The sequence below is a fragment of the Capra hircus genome, chromosome 2 (assembly GCF_001704415.2).
Source record: "Capra hircus breed San Clemente chromosome 2, ASM170441v1, whole genome shotgun sequence".
Classification (NCBI taxonomy): Eukaryota; Metazoa; Chordata; class Mammalia; order Artiodactyla; family Bovidae; genus Capra; species Capra hircus.
This window is the reverse complement of record NC_030809.1, coordinates 18,420,735-18,441,505: the sequence shown is the minus strand read 5'-3', so window position 1 is coordinate 18,441,505 and position 20,771 is coordinate 18,420,735. Positions and strand designations below refer to the sequence as shown.

Sequence of the window (20,771 nt, the reverse complement as noted above, 5' to 3'; positions counted from 1 at the left end):
GGCGGAGGAGCCTAGTAGGCTGCTTTCCATGGGGTTGCTAAGAGTCGGACACGGCTGAGCGACTTCCCTTTCACTTTTCACTTTCATGCATTGGAGAAGGAAATGGCAACCCACTCCAGTGTTCTTGCCTGGAGAATCCCAGGGATGGGGGAGCCTGGTGGGCTGCCATCTATGGGGTCGCACAGAGTCAGACACGACTGAAGCGACTTAGCAGTAGCAGCACTCTGCTTCAGCAGTAAAAACGCCCCTCAAGAGCCAATACCATAACAATAAGGGACCTAGTTGCCAGGCCTGAGATGCAGGAAAGGTGATCGGTGTTTAGTTAGAAGTGGGAGAGGGCAGAACATGGGAGAAGCAGGGGCGCTTTCTGAGCAGAAGGCGGGCTCCTAGAGTGATGCGTGGAGAACAGGGTGCATGTGCGTGCTGAGTCACTTCAGTCTTGTCTGACCCTTTGCCACCCTAGTAGCCCACCAGGCTCCTCTGTCCCTGGGATTCACCAGGCAAGAATACTGGAGTGGGTTGTCACTTCCTCCTCCAGGGGATCTTCCCAACCCAGGGATCAAAACCCATGTCTTTTACCTCTCCTGCTCTGGCAGACGGGTTATCACTAGCACCACCTAGGAAGCCCCGTAAAGAAAAGTGGATGTTAAACAAATAAACTTAGTCACACAGTTATTTACTACCTTGGCCTTTGAGAGTCAGGAGACCAAGGATCTGGCCCTGAGTCCAACACTACGTGAATCTGGCATTCAGTTCTCCCATCAGTCAAATGAAGTTGTTAAGTTGGATTGGGGTCCCCAACCCCGGTACCTGCAAGACCCAGCAGGCAATGTGAATTAGTAAGGAGTGCTCCCTAAGGCCTGGGTGGAGCTGGAGGCCACGGAGCAGCAGCTGGTCAGTGGTCACTACAGGAGCATCCTGGCCCAGCATAGTTGGACCGTCCCAGTTTTTGAGAGAATCAGAGGGCCTAGCTTTCTATATAAATTCCTATGATTTTTCAATCCTGGAGAATAATTTGTAAAATTTTTATATACACTGAAGGGGCCAAAGGAAACATTTTTGTAAGCTAGAGCCAAACCTCAGGCCCACAGTTTGTCAACTTCAAGTTCCAGTTCTGTATTGAAGGGCCCTGGAAGCTGAATGCTCCTATGTAGAGGCATCACCTTTTCCTCTTCTATGGAAATTCACCAGACAGTGACATCTGAGAGGCCACAAGAAATCCTAGAGCAAACCAGACCACCTCTGCTTCACCTAGCATCTCCCAACCTATCCAGAGAATGAACCCTTTGTGGCAAGACTCATATGAACAACTCTCTGAGTGTCTGCTTCATGGAACACAATTTTAGTTCAGTTCAGTCGCTCAGTTGTGTCTGACTCTTTGCAACCCCATGAATCGCAGCACACCAGGCCTTCCTGTCCATCACCAACTCCCAGAGTCCACCCAAACCCATGTCCATTGAGTCAGTGACATCATCCAACCATCTCATCTTTTGTCATCCCCTTCTCCTCCTGCCCTCAATCTTTCCCAGCATCAGGGTCTTTTCAAATGAGTCAGCTCTTCGCATCAGGTGGCCAAACTATTGGAGTTTCAGCTTCAACATCAGTCCTTCCAGTGAACACCCAGGACTGATCTCCTGTAGGATGGACTGGCTGGATCTCCTTGCAGTCCAAGGGACTCTCAAGAGTCTTCTCCAACACCACAGTTCAAAAGCATCAATTCTTCAGTGCTCAGCTTTCTTTATAGTCCAACTCTCACATCCATACATGACCACTGGAAAAACCATAGCCTTGACCAGATGGACCTTTGTTGACAAAGTAATGTCTCTGCTTTTTAATATTCTGTCTAGGTTGGTCATAACTTTCCTTCCAAGGAGTAAGCATCTTTTAATGGGACACACTTTGGGAAGCACCAAACTTACCTCCCCAGTTCCAAAATGCTACACTGCTATTCACAGTACCCCCTTGGATTGGAAGCAGGGAAAGAAATTAGTATTCACCAACTCCCAGTAACATGCCAGATACCATGTATTCTACATCTCAGGTGACAGTCAGGAGCTGAATGTTGTTATCCCTTTTTAAAGCTGAAAAAAGTATAGATCAGAAGCTGTGAGGTAATCCCTAATAAATGAAGCAGCCAAGATTTGTATCCATGGGTCTGTGATTAAAAACCCTATAGTGAAAGTCATTCAGTTGTGTCTGACTCTTTGCAACCCCATGGACTATACAGTCCATGGAATTCTCCAGGCCAGAATACTGGAGTGGGTAGCCTTTCTATTCTCCAGGGGATCTTCCCAACCCAGGGATCAAATCCAGGTCTCCCTCATTGCAGGTAGATTCTTTACCAGCTGAGTTACAAGGGAAGCCCCAAATCCCTATCTATAGTCTTTCCACTATTTAATAGCTTGCAGGTGTTAGAGGGACTTCCCTTTTGCTTTTCACTTTCATGCATTGGAGAAGGAAATGGCAACCCACTCCAGTGTTCTTGCCTGGAGAATCCCAGGGACGGGGGAGCCTGGTGGGCTGCCGTCTATGGGGTGGCACAGAGTCGGACACAACATAAGTGACTTAGCAGCAGCAGCAGGTGTTAGAGGAAGACTGACCCATAGCCTAAAGAAATACAGTCGCCATCTGTATCTTTTGGTTCAGCATCCACAGACACACAGGGCCTGTTATACTGTGCCAACTTATATAAGGGCCTTGAGCATCCATGGATTTTGGTACCTGCAGGAGGTCCTGGAAGAAACACCCTCACATGTACCAAGGGACAACCTTACTCTCTCACGCCCTCCCATTTCTCCCTAACTTCCCACCCTTGTGGCTTTGGATCTAGCTTCTTCCCTACCACAAAGCTTCCGGGCTCTTTATCTACAAAGCATTGCTTTTCCAAGGAAGCCAGATAATCCACTAAAATATTTGGCATCCCTGAGCCAGTGTGAGCATCTGATGCCTCTGCTAAAAGGAACAATGTAGCAAAGCCAACAGCTGCATCAAACACAGGACAGACAGCTAACCTTGGCGGTGGACACACATGTGCCAGGGACACGAGGCTCCCTGCCTGTGTGACCCTCTCCCTTCCCTTTCCTCCTTGTTTTGTGTCTGCAGATCCTTTTCCCCTCAATTCCCCATCTCCCCTCTGCCTGGTTTTCTTACCCACCCGCCATCCCTCACCAACCCAGTTCATTTCTTTCCTTCATCCCAAAGTGATCACAGGAACAGAAGAAATCTGGCATTTTACCTGTCACACTCAGGAGTGACCACCCATCCTGGTTTGCCAGGAGCCTGACTCACAGTTCATGCCCGCTGTTCCTGTTAATTATAAATAGCAACACCCCCCCCCCCCATCACTTCAACAGGACCGCAGATTGGACAAAAGGCCTCGTGATCTTATCACATATTTATTAAACAAAGTCTTATATTCTTTGCCCTTTACTTTAGGAGATTAAGTCAAATTGCTCAAATTTTCTTCCCTGAAGGGAAAAATGTTTCCTAAAGTTATTTTCCTGAATGTTTCTCAAGAGCTTTTTTTAAAAAAAAAAAAAAAAACAACTAAGGTTCAGTGGCCTTTGGTAAAGTTTCTGCATCTTATCTAAATTTTTTTAGTTGCCATTTTGAGAAAAATGAATTATCCAATAAGAAATCCAGACCCTACATTTGCTAGGCATATGACATCCACCAACTAGAGTCAAGAACACTAACAGTTTTGCAGGATGTATTCTCCCTATGTTTTCTATCAGGAGAGGAAGAATGGCAAGAAGGTGGCCCAGCCAACAGCAGGACCCATCATCCCAGAAATTCACCCTTTTAATAGTAAAATCTCCTGAGTCTACTGGCCCCTAGATCAGGAGCCAGGTGCCGAGCTACAGCGCTAAAAAGGGCCCATAAGACGGGGGCAGCTGGAAAAGTCAGCTGGAGAACCAACATGCTAGAAAGAAGTAAGAAATACATCTCTGGTGGGATGGAGGCTAAAGGGCCATCCAGAATGAGGAAGATTCAGCAAGGCATCACCTTGAACGTTTTTCCTTCCAGTCTGGATTTCTTTTCTTGCTCAACTACTGGTTTCTCTCAGATCCTTGGGCAAATTGAGACTGATAGAAAATGTCATTTCAAGAACTCAAGGAAGAAATGTTTCAAAAGGAGAGGACAGAACGCTAAGAAAATTAGAGTTCATTAGTAACATTATGGGCTAGAATGTTAACATCTAGTTAAAAGCAAACAAAAACTACAGACAATTTGCAGAGGTGAGAGCAGAAACTATTTATTATTTAGTTCCCAACACCTAGAACTGTGCCTGGCATACAATGAAAATTTCACATTGACGTTAACAGCTTTGGGTAGGTGTAAAAGACATGTAATAAACTATACAAGTTCCTAAGTTTTGACATATGTGTAAGCCCATGAAACCATTGCTGTAATCAAGACACTGAGCACATTCATCACCTTTAAAAGCTTTTTCCAGCCTTTTTCTAATCCCCTCCTCCCATCCCAGGCTCAGGCAGCTATAATTCTGCTTTTAATCATGCTATACCCCCACCAGCAAAGCATGAGAGGTCCAATTCTTCCATACCTTCACCAACATTTAGTTTGGTTGAAGCTTTTTTAATTTTAGCTATTCTATAGTTGTACAGTATTACCTCACTGTGCTTTTAATTTGCATTTTCCTAATGACTTTTCATGTGTTGTGTCTTTTCATGTGTTGATTTCCTATCCATATAACTTTTTTGTTCAAATCATTTGCTCATTTTCTTTAATTGGGTTGTTTATCTTATTACAGTATTGAGTTTTGAGAGTTCTTCATATATCCTGGATACACGGCCTTTATTTTAAATACATGATTTACAAGTGTCTTCTCCCAGTTTGCACCTTATCTTTTCATTCTCTTACAAACATCTTTTAAAGAAAGAAGTCTTCAATTTTGATGAAGTTCAATTTACCCAACTTTTAACTGAATGGGTTTTTGTTATTATTCTAGGAAATCTTTGCCCAACCCAAAGAAACTTTGGGTGTGATGGATCTGGTCATTATCGTGATTGTAGTACTGTCTACACAGATGTATACAAAGTCACAAAGATTTTCTGCCATTTCTATCTAGAAATTTTATGGTTTTACGGTACAGGTGGGTCTATGATTCATTTCAGGTGAATTTTTGCAGACAATCTGTTGAGGTATGGATTGAAGTTTTGGATTTGTTGCTGCTGATGATTTTGCTATTTTGCATACAGATTGTTTCACATAATTTGCTGAAAAGACTATCCTTGCTCTAGAAAACTATTTCTTTGTACTTTTGTTAAAATCACATTAACTTCTGATCAAAAAGCAGAACTCTCATAAAAGGCCCTCCTTGACAGTTGCTAAGATTTAAAACACACAGCCTCTTTGGTTCAGCAACTCTAGTCTTAGCAGTTCTATTTAAAGAAATATAAGCACAAGGATAGCACGCAGATCCTTATAACAATATTATTTATGGGAGAAAAAACAACATGGGTGCCACCCAATTATCCCCTGATATAGGAAGGACTGAATAAATTCTAGTCCAGCTCCATCACAAAATTCTATGCAAGGAGGAAAAGGAATGGGTTGGAGCTACATGGACTAACCAAAAGAAACACCCAAGAAATATTCTGTAAAGTGACACAATTACAGAGTTTTATATGTACAATGACTATATTATTTAAACACATGCAGAGAAAAACTAAATATTGGTTGGCCACAAAGTCCATTTGAGTAACATCTACCATCTTACAGAAAAACCTGAATGGCCTTTTTGGCCAACCCAAAATATATTTGCATGTGTTGGGAAAACTCAGCATGACCACAGGACTGGAAAAGGTCAGTTTTCATTCCAATCCCAAAGAAAGGCAATGCCAAAGAATGCTCAAACTACTGCACAATTGCACTCATCTCACACGCTAGTAAAGTAATGCTCAAAATTCTCCAGGCTTCAGCAGTACATGAACCGTGAACTTCCGGATGTTCAAGCTGGTGTTAGAATAGGCAGAGGAACCAGAGATCAAATTGCCAACATCTGCTGGATCATGGAAAAAGCAAGAGAGTTCCAGAAAAACATCTATTTCTGCTTTATTGACTATGCCAAAGCCTTTGACTGTGTGCATCACAATAAACTGTGGAAAATGCTGAAAGAGATGGGAATACCAGACCACCTGACCTGCCTCTTAAGAAACCTATATGCAGGTCAGGAAGCAACAGTTAGAACTGGACATGGAACAACAGACTGGTTCCAAATAGGAAAAGGAGTACGTCAAGGCTGTATATTGTCACCCTGCTTATTTAACTTATATGCAGAGTACATCATGAGAAAGGCTGAGCTGGAAGAAGCACAAGCTGGAATCAAGATTGCTGGGAGAAATATCAATAACCTCAGATATGCAGATGACACCACCCTTATGGCAGAAAGTGAAGAAGAACTAAAAAGCCTCTTGATGAAAGTGAAAGAGGAGAGGGAAAAAGTTGGCCTAAAGCTCAACATTCAGAAAACAAAGATCATGCCATCTGGTCCAATCACTTCATGGGAAAGAGATGGGGAAACAGTGGAAACAGTGTCAGACTTTATTTTGGGGGGCTCCAAAATCACTGCAGATGGTGACTGCAGCCATGAAATTAAAAGACATTTACTCCTTGGAAGGAAAGTTATAACCAACCTAGACAGCATATTCAAAAGCAGAGACATTACTTTGCTGACTAAGGTCCGTCTAGTCAAGGCTATGGTTTTTCCAGTGATCATGTATGGATATGAAAGTTGGACTGTGAAGAAAGCTGAGTGCTGAAGAATTGATGCTTTTGAACTGTGGTGTTGGAGAAGACTCTTGAGAGTCCCTTGGACTGCAAGGAGATCCAACCAGTCCATTCTGAAGGAGATCAGTCCTGGGTGTTCTTTGGAAGGACTGATGCTGAAACTCCAATATTTTGGCCACCTCATGTGAAGAGCTGACTCATTGGAAAAGACTCTGATGCTGGGAGGGATTGGGGGCAGGAGGAGAAGGGGACGACAGAGGATGAGATGGCTGGATGGCATCACTGACTCGATGGACATGAGTTTGAGTGAACTCCGGGAGTTGGTGATGGACAGAGAGGCCTGGCGTGCTGTGATTCATGGGGTCACAAAGAGTCAGACACGACTGAGTGACTGAACTGAACTGATAAATCTAAGAAAATGTTGGGAAAATAACTACCAGACAGATCACATGAGTCTGCTTCATGGGTAGAATTCCCAGCTGGCACAGTGGTACAGAATCCATTTCTAACGCTGGAGACCCAAGAGACCCAGGTTTGATCCCTGGGTTCAGAAGATCCCCTGAAGAAGGAAACGGCAACCGACTCCAGTATACCTGCCTGGAGAGTTCCATAGACAGAGGAGTCAGGGGGGCTACGGTCCATGGAGTGGCAAAGGATCAGACATAGCTGAGCACAAAGGAACAAGATTACACTTCACGCTCTTCTATGGTATGTTAGCTCATTACCCTAAGTAGATATTAGTTTGCAATTTTTAATCAAATCAAGTCTAAAATAGTAGTCATGACTTTGACCTGTAGAAGATATGGATTCCACTCTATCACACATCTGTACCACTGCTTGGGAATCAAACCTCTTTTTTTTTTTTTTTTTTTTTGGCGGTTGGTTCAAGTAGGGAGAAATATGTCAGTTCATAAAGAGGACTCCAAAAATAAATTCCACAAATTGTGTCCCTCCATAGGTAGAAGTTCTATCACTGAGTAGTTCAGAATGTGATCTTATTTGGCAATAGCATCAGTACAGATATAAATAGTTAAGCTAGAATGAGATCATACTGGATTAGGGTGGGCCCCCAATCCAATGTGATCAGTGTCTTTATTAAAAAAGGAAATTTGGACATGGAGACAAACACACAGAGAAAACTCAATGCAAAGCCTGGAGAGATGCGGCCACAAGCCAAGAAATGGGAATGATGGCCAAAAGCTGGGAAGGAGGCATGGAAAAGATTCTTCCTCATAGCCCTCAGAAGAAATCAACGCTTCCCACACTCTGATTTGAGACATCCATCCCCTAGAACTGTGAGACAGTACATTTCTGCTGCATAAGCTGCCCGGCTTATGGTACTTTGTTACAGCAGCCCTGAGAAACTAATAACTAAGGGACCAAGAGACTTCCCTGGTGGTCCAGTGGTTAAGACTTCATCTTTCAGTGCAAGGGTTGCAGGTTGGGTCCCTGGGTAGGGAGCTTCCCTGGTGGCTCAGACAGAATCTGCCTATAAGGTGGCAATGAAAGTGAAGGTCACTCAGTCATGTCTCTTTGTGACCCCATGGACTATACAGTCCATGGAATTCTCCAGGCCAGAATACTGGAGTGGGTAGCCTTTCCCTTCTCCAGGAGATCTTCCCAACCCAAGGACTGAACCCAGGTCTCCCGCATTGTAGGTGGATTCTTTACCAGCTGAGCCACAAGGGAAGCCCAAGAATACTGGAGTGGGTAGCCTATCCCTTCTCCAGCAGATCTTCCCAACCCAGGAAGCGAACTGGGGTCTCCTGCATTGCAGAAAGATTCTTTACCAACTGAGCTACCAGGGACCCAGGTTCAGTCCTTGGGTTGGGAAGATATCCAGGAGAAAGGAACTGGCAGCCCACTCCAGTATTCTTGCCTGGTAAATTCCATGGACAGAGGAGCCTAATGGGCTACAGTCCATGAGGTCACAAAGAGTCAGACACGACCGAGCAAATACACACACACAAGGTAACAAGAAGTTAAGTCCAAGTGAAAAAAAAAACCCCACAGTCCCTCATGCTTACCATGGTCCCACACCCCCAGTCCCGTGCCCAGGGAGCATCCTCAGAAGACACAGAAGGTAAACAGCAGTGTCTGCTGCCCTGCATCATAGGTGACTTGAACACCAGGATGCCGCATACACCGGAGGGAAGCTGGTTCCTGGTGTAAACACATCAAAGCATGCAGTGGGCAGAAGAGCCTACAGAATCTGTGTGTTCATCCTCAGACCCACAATTACAGAGAGACCAGGAGGAAGGGCTTGTCATGAAGGGATTAGGATGGATGTGCCATGAAGAAAGGGTAACGATGAAGGAGCCCCTTTCTCCTGGTGCCTCTCCCTCCCTGCGCACATGGGCAGCAGCCATCGTGGCTACTAGATGAAAAAGAAAGGTGGCATAGGAAGTCAAGGATGATAGTCCCTCACTTGTGTCTGACTCTTTGCAACCTCATGGACTATACAGCCCACTAGGCTCCTCTGTACATGGGATTCTCCGGGCAAGGATTCTGGAGTGGGTTGCCATTCCCTTCTCCTGGGGATTGGCCCGACCCAGGGATCGAACCCAGGTCTCTTGCATCTCCTTCGGTGACAGGCGGAATCTTCACCTCTGAGCCACGTGGGAAGCCCATACTATCCTAGTTGGGAAGAGGCAAATCCCAGAGGCTGGCTATACAACCAGGGACGTCGCAGAGACGAACAACATGGATTATTTTGAGAATAAAGTCCTGGGCCTCCCTTGGTTCCACCTGTCTGAAAAATTGTCACTGAGATCTACCCTGAAGGAACTGTCTTCCACATCCTAGCCCATGATCTTAAGCACCAGAGTGAACTATCTCTTGAAGCAGTTACTGTCAAGAGGCCCTCCCTCAAGGCACATGGTCTTCTTGGCGTTTGCTTCATTTTCCCAGGATGTTGACCAGAAGTAGAAGAGAAAAAGTGGGAAGAAAGGAGTGGGCATTTAACTTTTCCAAATCCACCATAAACAAATTCACAACTCTGCACAAAAAGAAAATGGTATACAGACACAGTGATTTCGTCCCAGGATATGAAAGTCAGGCACATCTCAGCCTCAGGAAGTACAGAGACAGACACAGACAAAGGCCGCAGGTTTGGACTTCCCCGGTGGCACAGTGGCACGGGGGTTCGATCCCTAGTAGAGGAAGATCCCACAAACCGCAGAGCAACTAAGCCCATGGGCCACATAAGCCAGCACTCTAGAGCCCAGGAACTGCAACTACTGAACCCCCAATGCCCAGAGACTACTCTCTGTAACAAGAGAAGCCACCACAATAAGAAACCCGAGGATCACAACTAGAGAGTAGCCCGCTGCTCTCCACAACTAGAAAGCCCAACTGCAGCAACGAAGGTCCAGTGCAGCCGAAAATACACAAATAAAAAGACAGCAGGCTTCATGCCACGGGTGTACTAGTGTGTTAGCTTCCTTCTCGTTGCTGCTTTACTCACTGAGTCGTGTCTGATTCTTTGCAACTCCATGGACCATAGCCTGCCAGGCTCCTCCATCCACGAGATTTTCCAAGCAAGAATACCGGAGTGAGTTACCATTTCCTCCTCCAGGGGAGCTCCCCGAACCAGGGATCAAAACTTCGTCTCCTGCATTGGCAGGTGGATTCTTTACCACTGAGCCGCCAGGGAAGCCCTAAACAAATACCTCAAAAGGCAGCAGGTTTCACGAGTATACTGGCACATTAGACACCTAGGGCTGCTGTAACAGGTCACCACAGATTGGATGGCTTAAAACCACAAAAATGTCCTCTCTGGCAGTTCTGGAGGCTGGAAATCAAAAACCAAGAGGTTGGTAGGGCCACCCTCCCTCCAAAGGCTCTAGGAAGGAATCTTTGCTGGACTCTTATGGCCTCTGGTGGTTGTCAGCCATCCTTGGCTTTCCTTGGCTTGTTGTTGCTGTTGTTCAGCCACTAAGCTGTGTCCAACTCTTTGTGACTGCATGGACTGCAGGACGCCAGGATTCCCTGTCTTTCACCATCTCCCAGAGCTTGCTCAAACTCCTATCCATTGAGTCGGTGATGCGGTCCGACCATCTCATCCTTTGTCACCCCTTTCCCTCCTCAATCTTTCCCAGTATCAGGGTCTTTTCCAATGAGTCAGCCCTTCACATTAGGTGGCCAAAGTATTGGAATTGTGGCTCCAGCATCAGTCTTTTCAATGAATATTCAGGGTGGATTTCCTTTAGGATGGACGGGTCTGATCACTGGCTTGCAGTAGCACCACTCCATCCACTGCCTCCATCTTCACTTGGCCCTCTTTGTCGAGTCTCCTCTGTGTCTTCAAATCTCTCCTTATAAAGACATCGAGTTTAGGGCTCACCCTAACCCAGTATGACCTCACCTTTACTCAGTTACATCTGCGCAATCCCGATTTCCAAATAAGGCTACACTCACAGGTCCCAGGGTTAGGATTTCAACATATCTTGATGGGAAGGGAAGCGACTCAACCCATCACGATGAGTAAGACCCAGAGACCAGGGGTTAATCTGCATCTTGGTCCCTAAGTAGCCATGTCAGTTGGATACAAGTAATAAAAAACCTAACTAACAGACAGGCTTCAAAAAGCTGGAGGTGGTAATTTTTTCACTACTAGAACCTCCCTTATCAAATTAAGACCTCAGTTACAACAAATGAGGGGAGAAGGAGGAGACTGAGGCTGCTAGACGTGGAAGAGTAGCAGCAGGACGGACTGAGTGAGAGAGCTCACTGTGACTTTGGCGGCACTGAAACAGGCCAAATGCACACAGCAAGTCTGTGCTTTATCCTTAACAGCATCCTCTTCCAGTTCTTGGCCTGAGGGTTTGGACCTGGTGAATGCACGGATGCTTCATCACTGGAGAGCAGCTAAATTGGGATCACAACTAGTTTTTCTTTTTTTTTAAGTTAACATAAAATGATGGTAATGGATTCCACTAGTCTCTAAGGAGGTCTTGGGACAAACATCTCAACTATTTCTTCTTGCTCTACTTATATAAAGCCTCCGTTTAGATTTGTGCCCCGGGGCGGGGAGGGGGTTGCAGCTGAGCAGAAGCACACTACAGCTATTGAGTGCTTCTGAACTGGTTTTATTTGCTGACCACTAACGAGTCCCTAAACTGCTGCTATTCGAGGAGTCAGATAGCCAGCCCTGCTCAAGGGAGCCTGATCACCAGTAGCCGTGGGGCTGGGCCAGAGTCAGCTGTTTCAGGATCCGATCTACAGGATGAATTCATTTTATGGAATGGAGTCAGTGCAAAGGAAGAGGGAGGAGAGGGACAATCTGGAACATCAAACAAAGTGCAAAATGTTGCCTAATGCTCCAAGATAACCCAGGACAGTCAACATCAAACAGCCCATTAGGCAATAGGTAACCAAAGGGCAGAGAGGTTTTTTTTTTATCAATTTTCCAAGGCAAGCATTTTGCAAGTCACTTGGTAGAGATTTTGCTCTTGAACTCTCCATCTCCTCCCACCCTTCCCTGCAGTTCTGGTCTAAACGGGGAACAACTGCAGACGTGATCAGGCTTTATCACCAACTTTCAAGGTCTCAAGTTTGTCAAAACTCTGAGAAAGACCTAATGCTGTAAGATAACATTTTACTTCTGCAAGACCTCAAACTAATGAGAAGGCCAAGTTTTCTTTAGGAAGGATAAGGCCAGATGCTCTGCGCTTACTCAACTATGAGGGTTGAAAAGAATAGCAAAACGTAGGATCGATTTAGTGAGAAACCTGTGAGTCTGTAAGAGCAGCTATTGCTTATTTCTAAGCAATTGCTCTTGAACTCTCCGACCTCCCCCCTCCCTTCTCCACGTTTTTGGCTTCAGTGAAGAATGACTGCAGACGTGATCAGGCTTTATTGCCAGCTTTCTAGGTCTCTAGTTTGGATAAATGCCATGTGCTCCGGCTCAAGAGACTCTTAAATGGCACTTGGGAATTACAGCTTGAGAACGACACAGCAGCTTACTCCCTACCAGAGATGTGGGCCACCAAAAATGGGGTAACTTTTGGTCAACACAGGCAACCACACCGATTCAACAAGAAATATGAAAGTGGCCTCTCACAGCAAACAAGACCACCACTCATTCTACTGATTAATAACAAGAGCACCCACACAAGTAAGCATCATACTCCACCTTAGCCTTCCAAATAATAATAATAACTGCTTAAGAAGATCTAGAGCCAAACCTCCTGGTTCAAATTCCAGCTCAGTTCACGCCTGGCTTCCGGACTCTGGCCAGATCATTTGAACTCTCTGGCTTTCAGTTTCTTTATCTATAAAATGGGGCTAAAAGCAGTTATGGGAAGCAAATGAGCTAGATAATTCAAATAAAACTCTTTAACGCTGTGCCACACACCCAGCACGTGCACCATAAAAGTGCCTATTGTCATGACCCGCCTCGCTCTGGTTTCCCCGTCAATTTGCTCTGCCTGGAAAAAGGTCAGATTTACCAAGGTTTTCTCTCTGCCTGATGGGCCTAGTCTAATGGGCTCCAGCTAATCCTTTAGAAGGGTCTCCTGTCTACTTTCTCCGGGGAAAAGTGGAAATGATAACTACAGAGAAATAAGTTGAGGCAAGATCACCAAGGCAAGATCAGCCCGATATGACAAGGCACAGAAAGGGCAGGAAGATCCTACGAGAAAAACACTCTGACCTCCTATAATCCCCAAGTGGTATTTAGGCCCAAACGCCAACCTTTCTATCGGCCAAAAGTTGAGCAAGAAGTCAAAGGAAAGCTTCTTCAGGGTCTGGTTTCCTCCCTACCCTTCCTCATTTCACACTTTTGGAGGTTCTAAGTTACAGCCACGGATCAAAATGTGAATGAAAATAAATAAATGAACAAAATGGTGAGAGGGAAACAACAGCCAACTTTATCAATGAAAGCTCTGTATTTTCTGGATCTGCCATGGTGGGTTAGTCGCTAAGTCGTGTCCGACTCTTGCAACCCCATGGATTGCAGCCCACCAGGCTCCTCCGTCCATGGGCTTCTCCAGGCAAAAATACTGGAGTGGGTTGGCATTTCCTACTTCAGGGGATCTTCCCAACCCAGGAATCGAACCTGGGTCTCCTGCCTTGCAGGCAGATTCTTTATCGACTGAGCTACGAGGAAATCTGCCATGAAGAGAGTTTAAGATCAGCCAAAACAGGAAAACTATTGGAACCTTTACAGACTGCCTCATAAGAAGACGGTCACACACAGACTCCACAATTAGAATCTGCTAGAACTTTTTCTAGTTCTGTGCCTTTCTACTACCACATCCCACTCTGTCCTTGTAATAACTACACCACAGGCAAGGATGCCCTGGTCTCCTTCACTCCAAACTCAGTCTCCAGTCATCTTTGTCCTGCTCTCCACCTTTCCAGGGTTCCCAAAAGTGTGTCTGGTAGTGCACAGAAGTCAGATGTTCTGAGGAAAGACACACTCCTCATGGCTGAGTCCACACTCCTGCGTGGACAGTGAGTCTCTCACTGGTCATGCATCTGCCTGGCCCAACAATGAAGATAATCAGGCAACCTCAGCAAACTGTAGTATATTGAAGCCCAAAGTCATCTCTCTTTTTAAAAAACCAATACTTAGCCTTTTTCTACTGGAAAGTCCCCTTTCACTTTTTGAGAAGAGCCTGTTTCAAATCAGCTTCTTTAAAAATTCATAATTCTCCCGAGTCCCTCTAAAAAAAAAAAAAGTCTGCCGTGCAAAGGAGAAGGTATAAAAAGGGAAGAATGCATATTTATTCATTTCTAAAAGTTGAGGTGGTGATTTAAACCTTCACATCCCCTTTGATCCTATTATAATTTTAATGGAAGAATCTCCCAGCGAGGGCTCCAGTGGGATGTTAACAGAAGTTTTAACATTCAGAGGAGCAGATGAACTGTGTGACTGAATGAGAAATTCCCCAGCTCAGCCCTGCTCGAAGCAACAGGTCCCTTTGCCTGTCCTGGATTTGGGTCAAACAACGAAGCCTCAAATCAGAAAGTAGCAGCATTATTTTGTTTGGCAAAGGAGCAGGATTTGATAACGGTAATCCACTCTGATTAGGGACGCGATTTCCTGAGCAAGAGAGCTGGTTACTGGACTCGAATTAGTTGGAGGGTGACCCTCTAGCTTAAAGTCCAGCCACACACTCTGGACCACAAACCCTTTGAACGGGCATGAACCCATAGGGACTAATCAAGTCCATTCATTGAGATGTCCTTTTCTTCCCTCACCTCTTCCGTCACCAGGTGTCGGTACAAGAAATTGACTCCTTAGTCCTGATAGGAAGCCCTGGGAGCACCTCCTTGAAGCAGTTTCTTCACTCAAGCTCATCTAAATTAGAATGTTTGCATTAAGAATTAATGAGGGAAAAATTCATGAGGTTATATGAGATTTGTGTAAGGAGGGTGGGGTTTCGACTCCATTAACAACTGGGATTCATCATCATTTCCCCACTGAACACGCTCTCCCTCGCCATCACCATGGCCACAACATCTGGTCATGGAAAACACCCCATTCACTGAAGAATCAGAAACCAGTGTTCCTATATGATGGTGCTTTGAAGGACAAAATTAAAAAAAGGTCGGGGGGGAATCCCAGACAGCAAACAGAGCCCATGACAAAGATAACCACAAAGAATGTAAATAAAATATTATTACCAACAACTCACTCACCACCTCACCCGCAACAACTCCCTACCCAAAAGCAAAAACATCCAAATTCTGTTCTAAAGAACAGCAGAGCTGCTATTGGGAAGAAGCTATGAATAGGAAGGTTTTTCTCCACTTTTATTATCTCAAGGTTTGAGACATACTTTTAAAAAGAGGACCAGGCCTGGTGAGTCATTTAAATTTGGGGAGCAGGAAGTTAAGCCCTGTGTTGATAAGTACCTTCCAGGGGTGACCTGATCTTAGTGACAAGCCATGTTTAACCTGAGCTTTCAAATGTGAAACCGCCCCCCCTGCTCTTTCAATCTGACACTTGAAGAGGAAAACAAGAATGCCTTGCAAATGCACACTGCTAATAAACCAGGCTCACGCCAAATGCACGTGTGTACATTTCACAGAAGAGCCAGAAGGCCCTTTCTAGCGAGGAACAACTGCCATGCAGAACGCAAGCCAGAGCTAGCCCCCGCCAAGGGTCACGTGCTGCGGAGCACACAGGAGTTCCTACATGAAACACGCCAACAGAAATAACTTCAAGGGGCAAAAATCCACAAACTCCGCAGAGGCACGGATTCCCCAGGCCATAAAAGCCACCGGCAGGAATTCTAGCCTCATCTCTCCAAGACTTCCACTCCTCACTCTGATGGGAAAACCCTCCACCTCCTCTCAGTCACTCCTTCCTTTAGCATAAATTCACTGCCCTGAACGAAAGGAAAAACGCACATGTACAACCAGCAGCTGATGCCAGTCCCGAAATACACTTACATCACCTCTGGCCGATGGCTCAGAACCCGATGTTGACTCTCGGAGTTAGGAGGCCAGTCAACCACCTCCCCATCTTCAAGGCTAAAGATCTGTTTCCTTAATCAGTGGGTTTGGGACCCTTGGGGAATGGCCTGGGGTCTCAAGCTCTTACTATGAACCCCTTCCCCAAAATGACGGGCCCAGGGAGGCTCGGAAAGGGTCTTGGGGCATCTATTTTCTGCTCAAAGCAATGCCCTCTGCAGGTTAATCCTCAGCATGAGAACCCACAGGCAAAGGTTAGTTAGCTTCTCCTAGCATCTCAGAGACAGTCTGGCCCTTTGAATTTTCACTGAAAACCTCCGAAGCCAGCCAGGGCTCCTGGCCTCCCTGTCCCAAGACTTCAGATACATTAGGAATCCAACCGTGCTGTATTTTACCACTTACACACTTCTTCAAAGTTTACTACGAAACAATGTGGCTCTGAGCCTGCCAAAAGTTTAACTGCAGGATTCAGTAGATTTTATCTGGCAGGGTAGCTGCCCTTCCTCCGCAGAATATTTTCCAGGGAAAGCACTCAACAGACTTAACAGTCGGGGTGATTTGGGGGTTCCAAGTGTCACTGAATGAGCCACCCTCTGAAACAATGCCCCACTTTCTCACTTTGACCACCCCCCCTTCCCAATTCCCTGGCTCCTGAATCCAAATTAAAGGCAGTTTGGCATTTCAGCAGACAGCAGTGAAAAAAACTTTTAAAGAGATGACCCCAGGGCATAACTATTCCTGGCTGAACTTCACTTTTGATTTTCAAATATCTGGGGGAGCTTGGGTTCAGGGGAGATGAGGCGAGAGGGCCAACAAATAAGAAAAAATAAAACAGAATAAGTAATATACCATGACCAAGCCAAACCAAGCTTGAGGATTTCCAAATTAATATTGGCAAACAAACGCTTTCAAAAATCATTTGTTCTGTCTTGCCCGGAGACAAAAAATAATAACAACAATAATAATAATCTGGATGCAAAAATCCTAACCCCAGACCAGTAAACTGTGTCAGTGGAAAGCAACCTAAAATTGCTGGTCAGAAAGTCCAATCTTATATAAATCTCCAGGCGCACTAACCCCCAAGGCAAAAGTTGTGATGCCCAGAGCTAAGCCTTCTTCAATTTCATCACCCCAGCTCCCCGACCGGGTATCTGGCGGCTGGGTGAAACCGACAGCATCAGGTTCTAATCTTTGTGTCTTTCGTGACCGCTTCAGGCAAACCCTTCAAGCGGTACTCTGCTCCTCGGGTCCGAGCACCTCCTCCTCCACGCTGGCCCCCAGCCCCCCGCGGCCCCTTACCTGCAGGCGCTCCGTGGCCGGTTGCCACATCTTCCAGCCGCGGGGTTGGGCACTGAAGACGCTGGCAAGACTCTGTCGATGGGCGCCGGCAGGGTTGGGGGCGGCAGGGGCTGCGGTCCCGCTTCACATCTGGGGTGGGCGTCCGCGGGAGGTGCGTCCCGGAGCCGGCGACCGCCGCGGGGTGAGCTCTTGGGTCTGCGAGCGCGAGGAGGCGGCGCGGCGCTCGGCGGCCGGCAACTTGTGGGCACGGCCGCGCGCCGGCTGTCCTGGCGCAGCTGCGAGAGGACTGCGCAGCTCCGCCCGGGCCCGCGAGCGCACGGCGGCGGCGGCCGCTCCCTCCTCCCCCGCCGCCGCCGCCGCCGCCCGGACCTGCGCGCTCTGAGCATGCCCGGGGCCGGCGCCCGCCCGGGGGGCCCGCACACCCTGCCGCGGGGGACCCCGCATCCCGGCGCGGAGGGTGTGGGCAGGCCAGAACCCACAGCCTGCCCCCGCCCCCCGACCCTCGAGGAAGCCCCGGGTGGGATAGGATCCGGGAGACTGAAGAGCCTGCAGAAGGGGGCTTTCTGAAGCCAGAACTCACGTCGCCCCCACTGGGGGTCCCAGGCTTTTGGTCGGTCAGCAAGGATCTCTGAACCGACCTGGGTCTTGACTGGCACTGTACCCACAGAATCCCATTCATACCTCCCCCTGGAGTTAACTGAGCATCTGTTAGGCTCCAGCCCCTATGCTAGATTCTGAGAATAAAGTGGCGCAAAATAGAAGACTCCCGAGCTCCGTTCTAGTTGGAGGAGATGGTCAACGACAGAGAACACACCTGAAAGGTATTTTCTTCCCAACATGTTTCACTCAGCATCTGAAAGGGCGCTCCTCGGTCAGATGCTGAGCGAAGCAGGGGAAGAAAATAAAACGGGGCTGATGGGTGAAGAAAGGGAGATTAGAGTGTCTTGCGGGAGGGGCGGGTGGGTCTGGGGAGGTGTCTGGAGTAAGAGGGAAAGATGGGCGCACCAAGTGAGAGATGACAGGAAGGGCAGAGGTCTGAGGTGCCTGTAACCTCGAGGAGGAAGGTGGCCCAAAGTCCCCCATACTGCATCCATTCTGAGATCTGCCAGGTTCCCCGGGAAGCTCTGTGAACCCAAACATAAGCCAAGGGTCACCCTGAGCTCCAGGGAGTGGAGGCCACGTGAAATAACTCCCTTTCCTAAGGAAACCCAGCTCCTCCGATGCCCTTGACAACTGGCTGAGACAAGCATGAACATTCCCATCACTTGGATGAAACAATCGAGGCTCAGAGAGTTTAGGTGACCATTCAAGTCACACAGCCAGTGAGTGGCTTCCAGGTGGCTTGAAGGCTGGAGCGCTTACCTGGCTCCTGTTCTAACCAGGGAAACACCGTGGGAGAAGGGCAACCTTCGGGGACTGGAGGTTGGGAGAGCTGAACAGGATGGGGAAGCTAAGTGGAGTCTGGACACTGATGAAGAGGGTGGGAGGAGAAGTGGTAGGAGATGCTTGAGAACAGAAGCAACAGAAAGAGGGGAAGGACCAGGAGATGTTTGTGGGGGCCCAAAGCTCCTGAGAAGCAGTTCCATGAAGCAGCCAGGGCTGGCAGGAGAAGGGCCTCGAGAGCATATTGCGCTGTAGGTGCACAGCCTGGCCCCTGAGCTGCTCGGGCACCGTCCAAACTAACACCCATGTCTGGAAGGATCTGCCCATCCTCATGCATTATTGTTGTTCAATCACTAAGTGGTGTCCCACTCTCTGTGACCCCATGGACTGCAGCACACCAGGTTCCTCTTTCCTTCTCCATCTCCCAGAGTTTGCTCAAATTCATTTCCATCGAGTCAGTGATGCCATCCAACCATCTCATCCTCTGCTGCCCCTTCTCCTCGTGCCTTCAATCTTTCCCAGCATCAGTGTCATGTGATTTCCATATATTAGAACACTCAGTTCACCAGACCCTCCCAGGATTCTCCAAGGGAGACAAACACACCTCTCCCAGGCTCTGGGGAACATGAGATTCAGAGTCACCCAGAGGAGAGTTACACAGTGTCAGTGCCTATCCAGGACTCTTTTCCAGGGCTCCAGATAGCTTCTTCCAAACCACATAGTTGCTGGTTGATGCCACCCACCCAGGCAGACCCTCGATGCCCTAAGAGCCAGCAGAGCCACAGAGATGCTTCTGAAAGTCTGGTCTCCGTCTCCACCCATGACCACAGAACCTCCCACTCCTGCCTGACAACCACAAAGACTTTCTCAGCTACTTCCCCAGCCCCTGCTACCTGCTCTGGATCTACCAATAGCTCCTTTCTGATGAGGTGTTGGAATGTCAGCCCTACATGGAAATACATCTCAGATGCTTGGTCATGTGCTCTCTGTTTGGAGATGATATTTTTACTTTTCCAATAACTCATCCAGCACACTTCCCACACCTAGAAATTTCCTGCTGCAAATAATAGACCTCCCCAGCCTCCTAATTCTTTTTTTATAAAAATCCCAAAGCAGAGAAAGAGGCACTTCATTACGAAAATCTAGAAAATCCAAATATGCATGTTAAACCTCTCAGGAAGCTAAAACAGAACCACTCAGTTGCCAGGGATGTTTTCCGACTTAAGCTTTGAAACCATCCTTGGTCGCAGATGCTGCCGTGAAAAAGTGATTTTGTTTTAAATAGCAGTGGGATGAGATAACGGCCTACATTCAAGTCGCATTATAGCGTTAAATCCTGTCTTCTCACCTCCGAGTGTAATTAATTGTTATGACTCAGTAATACAGCTTTTAGTTCAGAGTATGATGCTATTTAAGGAGAAAAGGCTTCGGGGCTCTGTTGATTTGGTTTTCAGTTGCCAGTTCCACTTTGCGAGCGGTTTTGGTAAAGTAGTATTTAAACTCAGAGGACACCCCTAGTTTTGATGACCTTTATGTCAGGAATCAGGAATCTGGGGCCGGGGCATGAGAGTGGAGGTGGAGCCTGGTAGGTGGCGAAAGGAATGGGACAACTCTCCCACCATCAGTTTTGCTCCCAAGCCTTTCCATTCAGGAGGAACCTGCAATAGAGGGTGAATGAAACAGAGACACCTACTGGCCAGAGCCAGGATGTGCATCCATATCACTCCCAGCCCCTTTCTGGGAGAAGCCACCTCAACCTCCTGGTGAGTCTGAAAATAAAAACAGGGTGGTTCTGAGCAAGGAGTCATTCCTGCAATAAGCAGGATTTGTTTTGGTGCCGTGAGTAGAAATATTAGGCACACAGGTATGTGTGTAATTTCATGGACTTAATCTCCTGTAATTATCTAAGCAGG

The 20,771-nt window shown here is 47.0% G+C and overlaps 1 protein-coding gene across 1 annotated transcript in view; it reads right to left on the bottom strand.

The window, feature by feature from the left end:
• The window catches only part of PID1 (phosphotyrosine interaction domain containing 1), a 271,854-nt gene extending 254,334 nt beyond the window's left edge, over nt 1-17,520 (bottom strand). The window contains 1 exon segment of the mRNA NM_001314346.1: nt 17,476-17,520. Within this exon segment, the coding sequence (NP_001301275.1) occupies nt 17,476-17,505 (30 nt within the window). The 5' untranslated portion in view covers nt 17,506-17,520.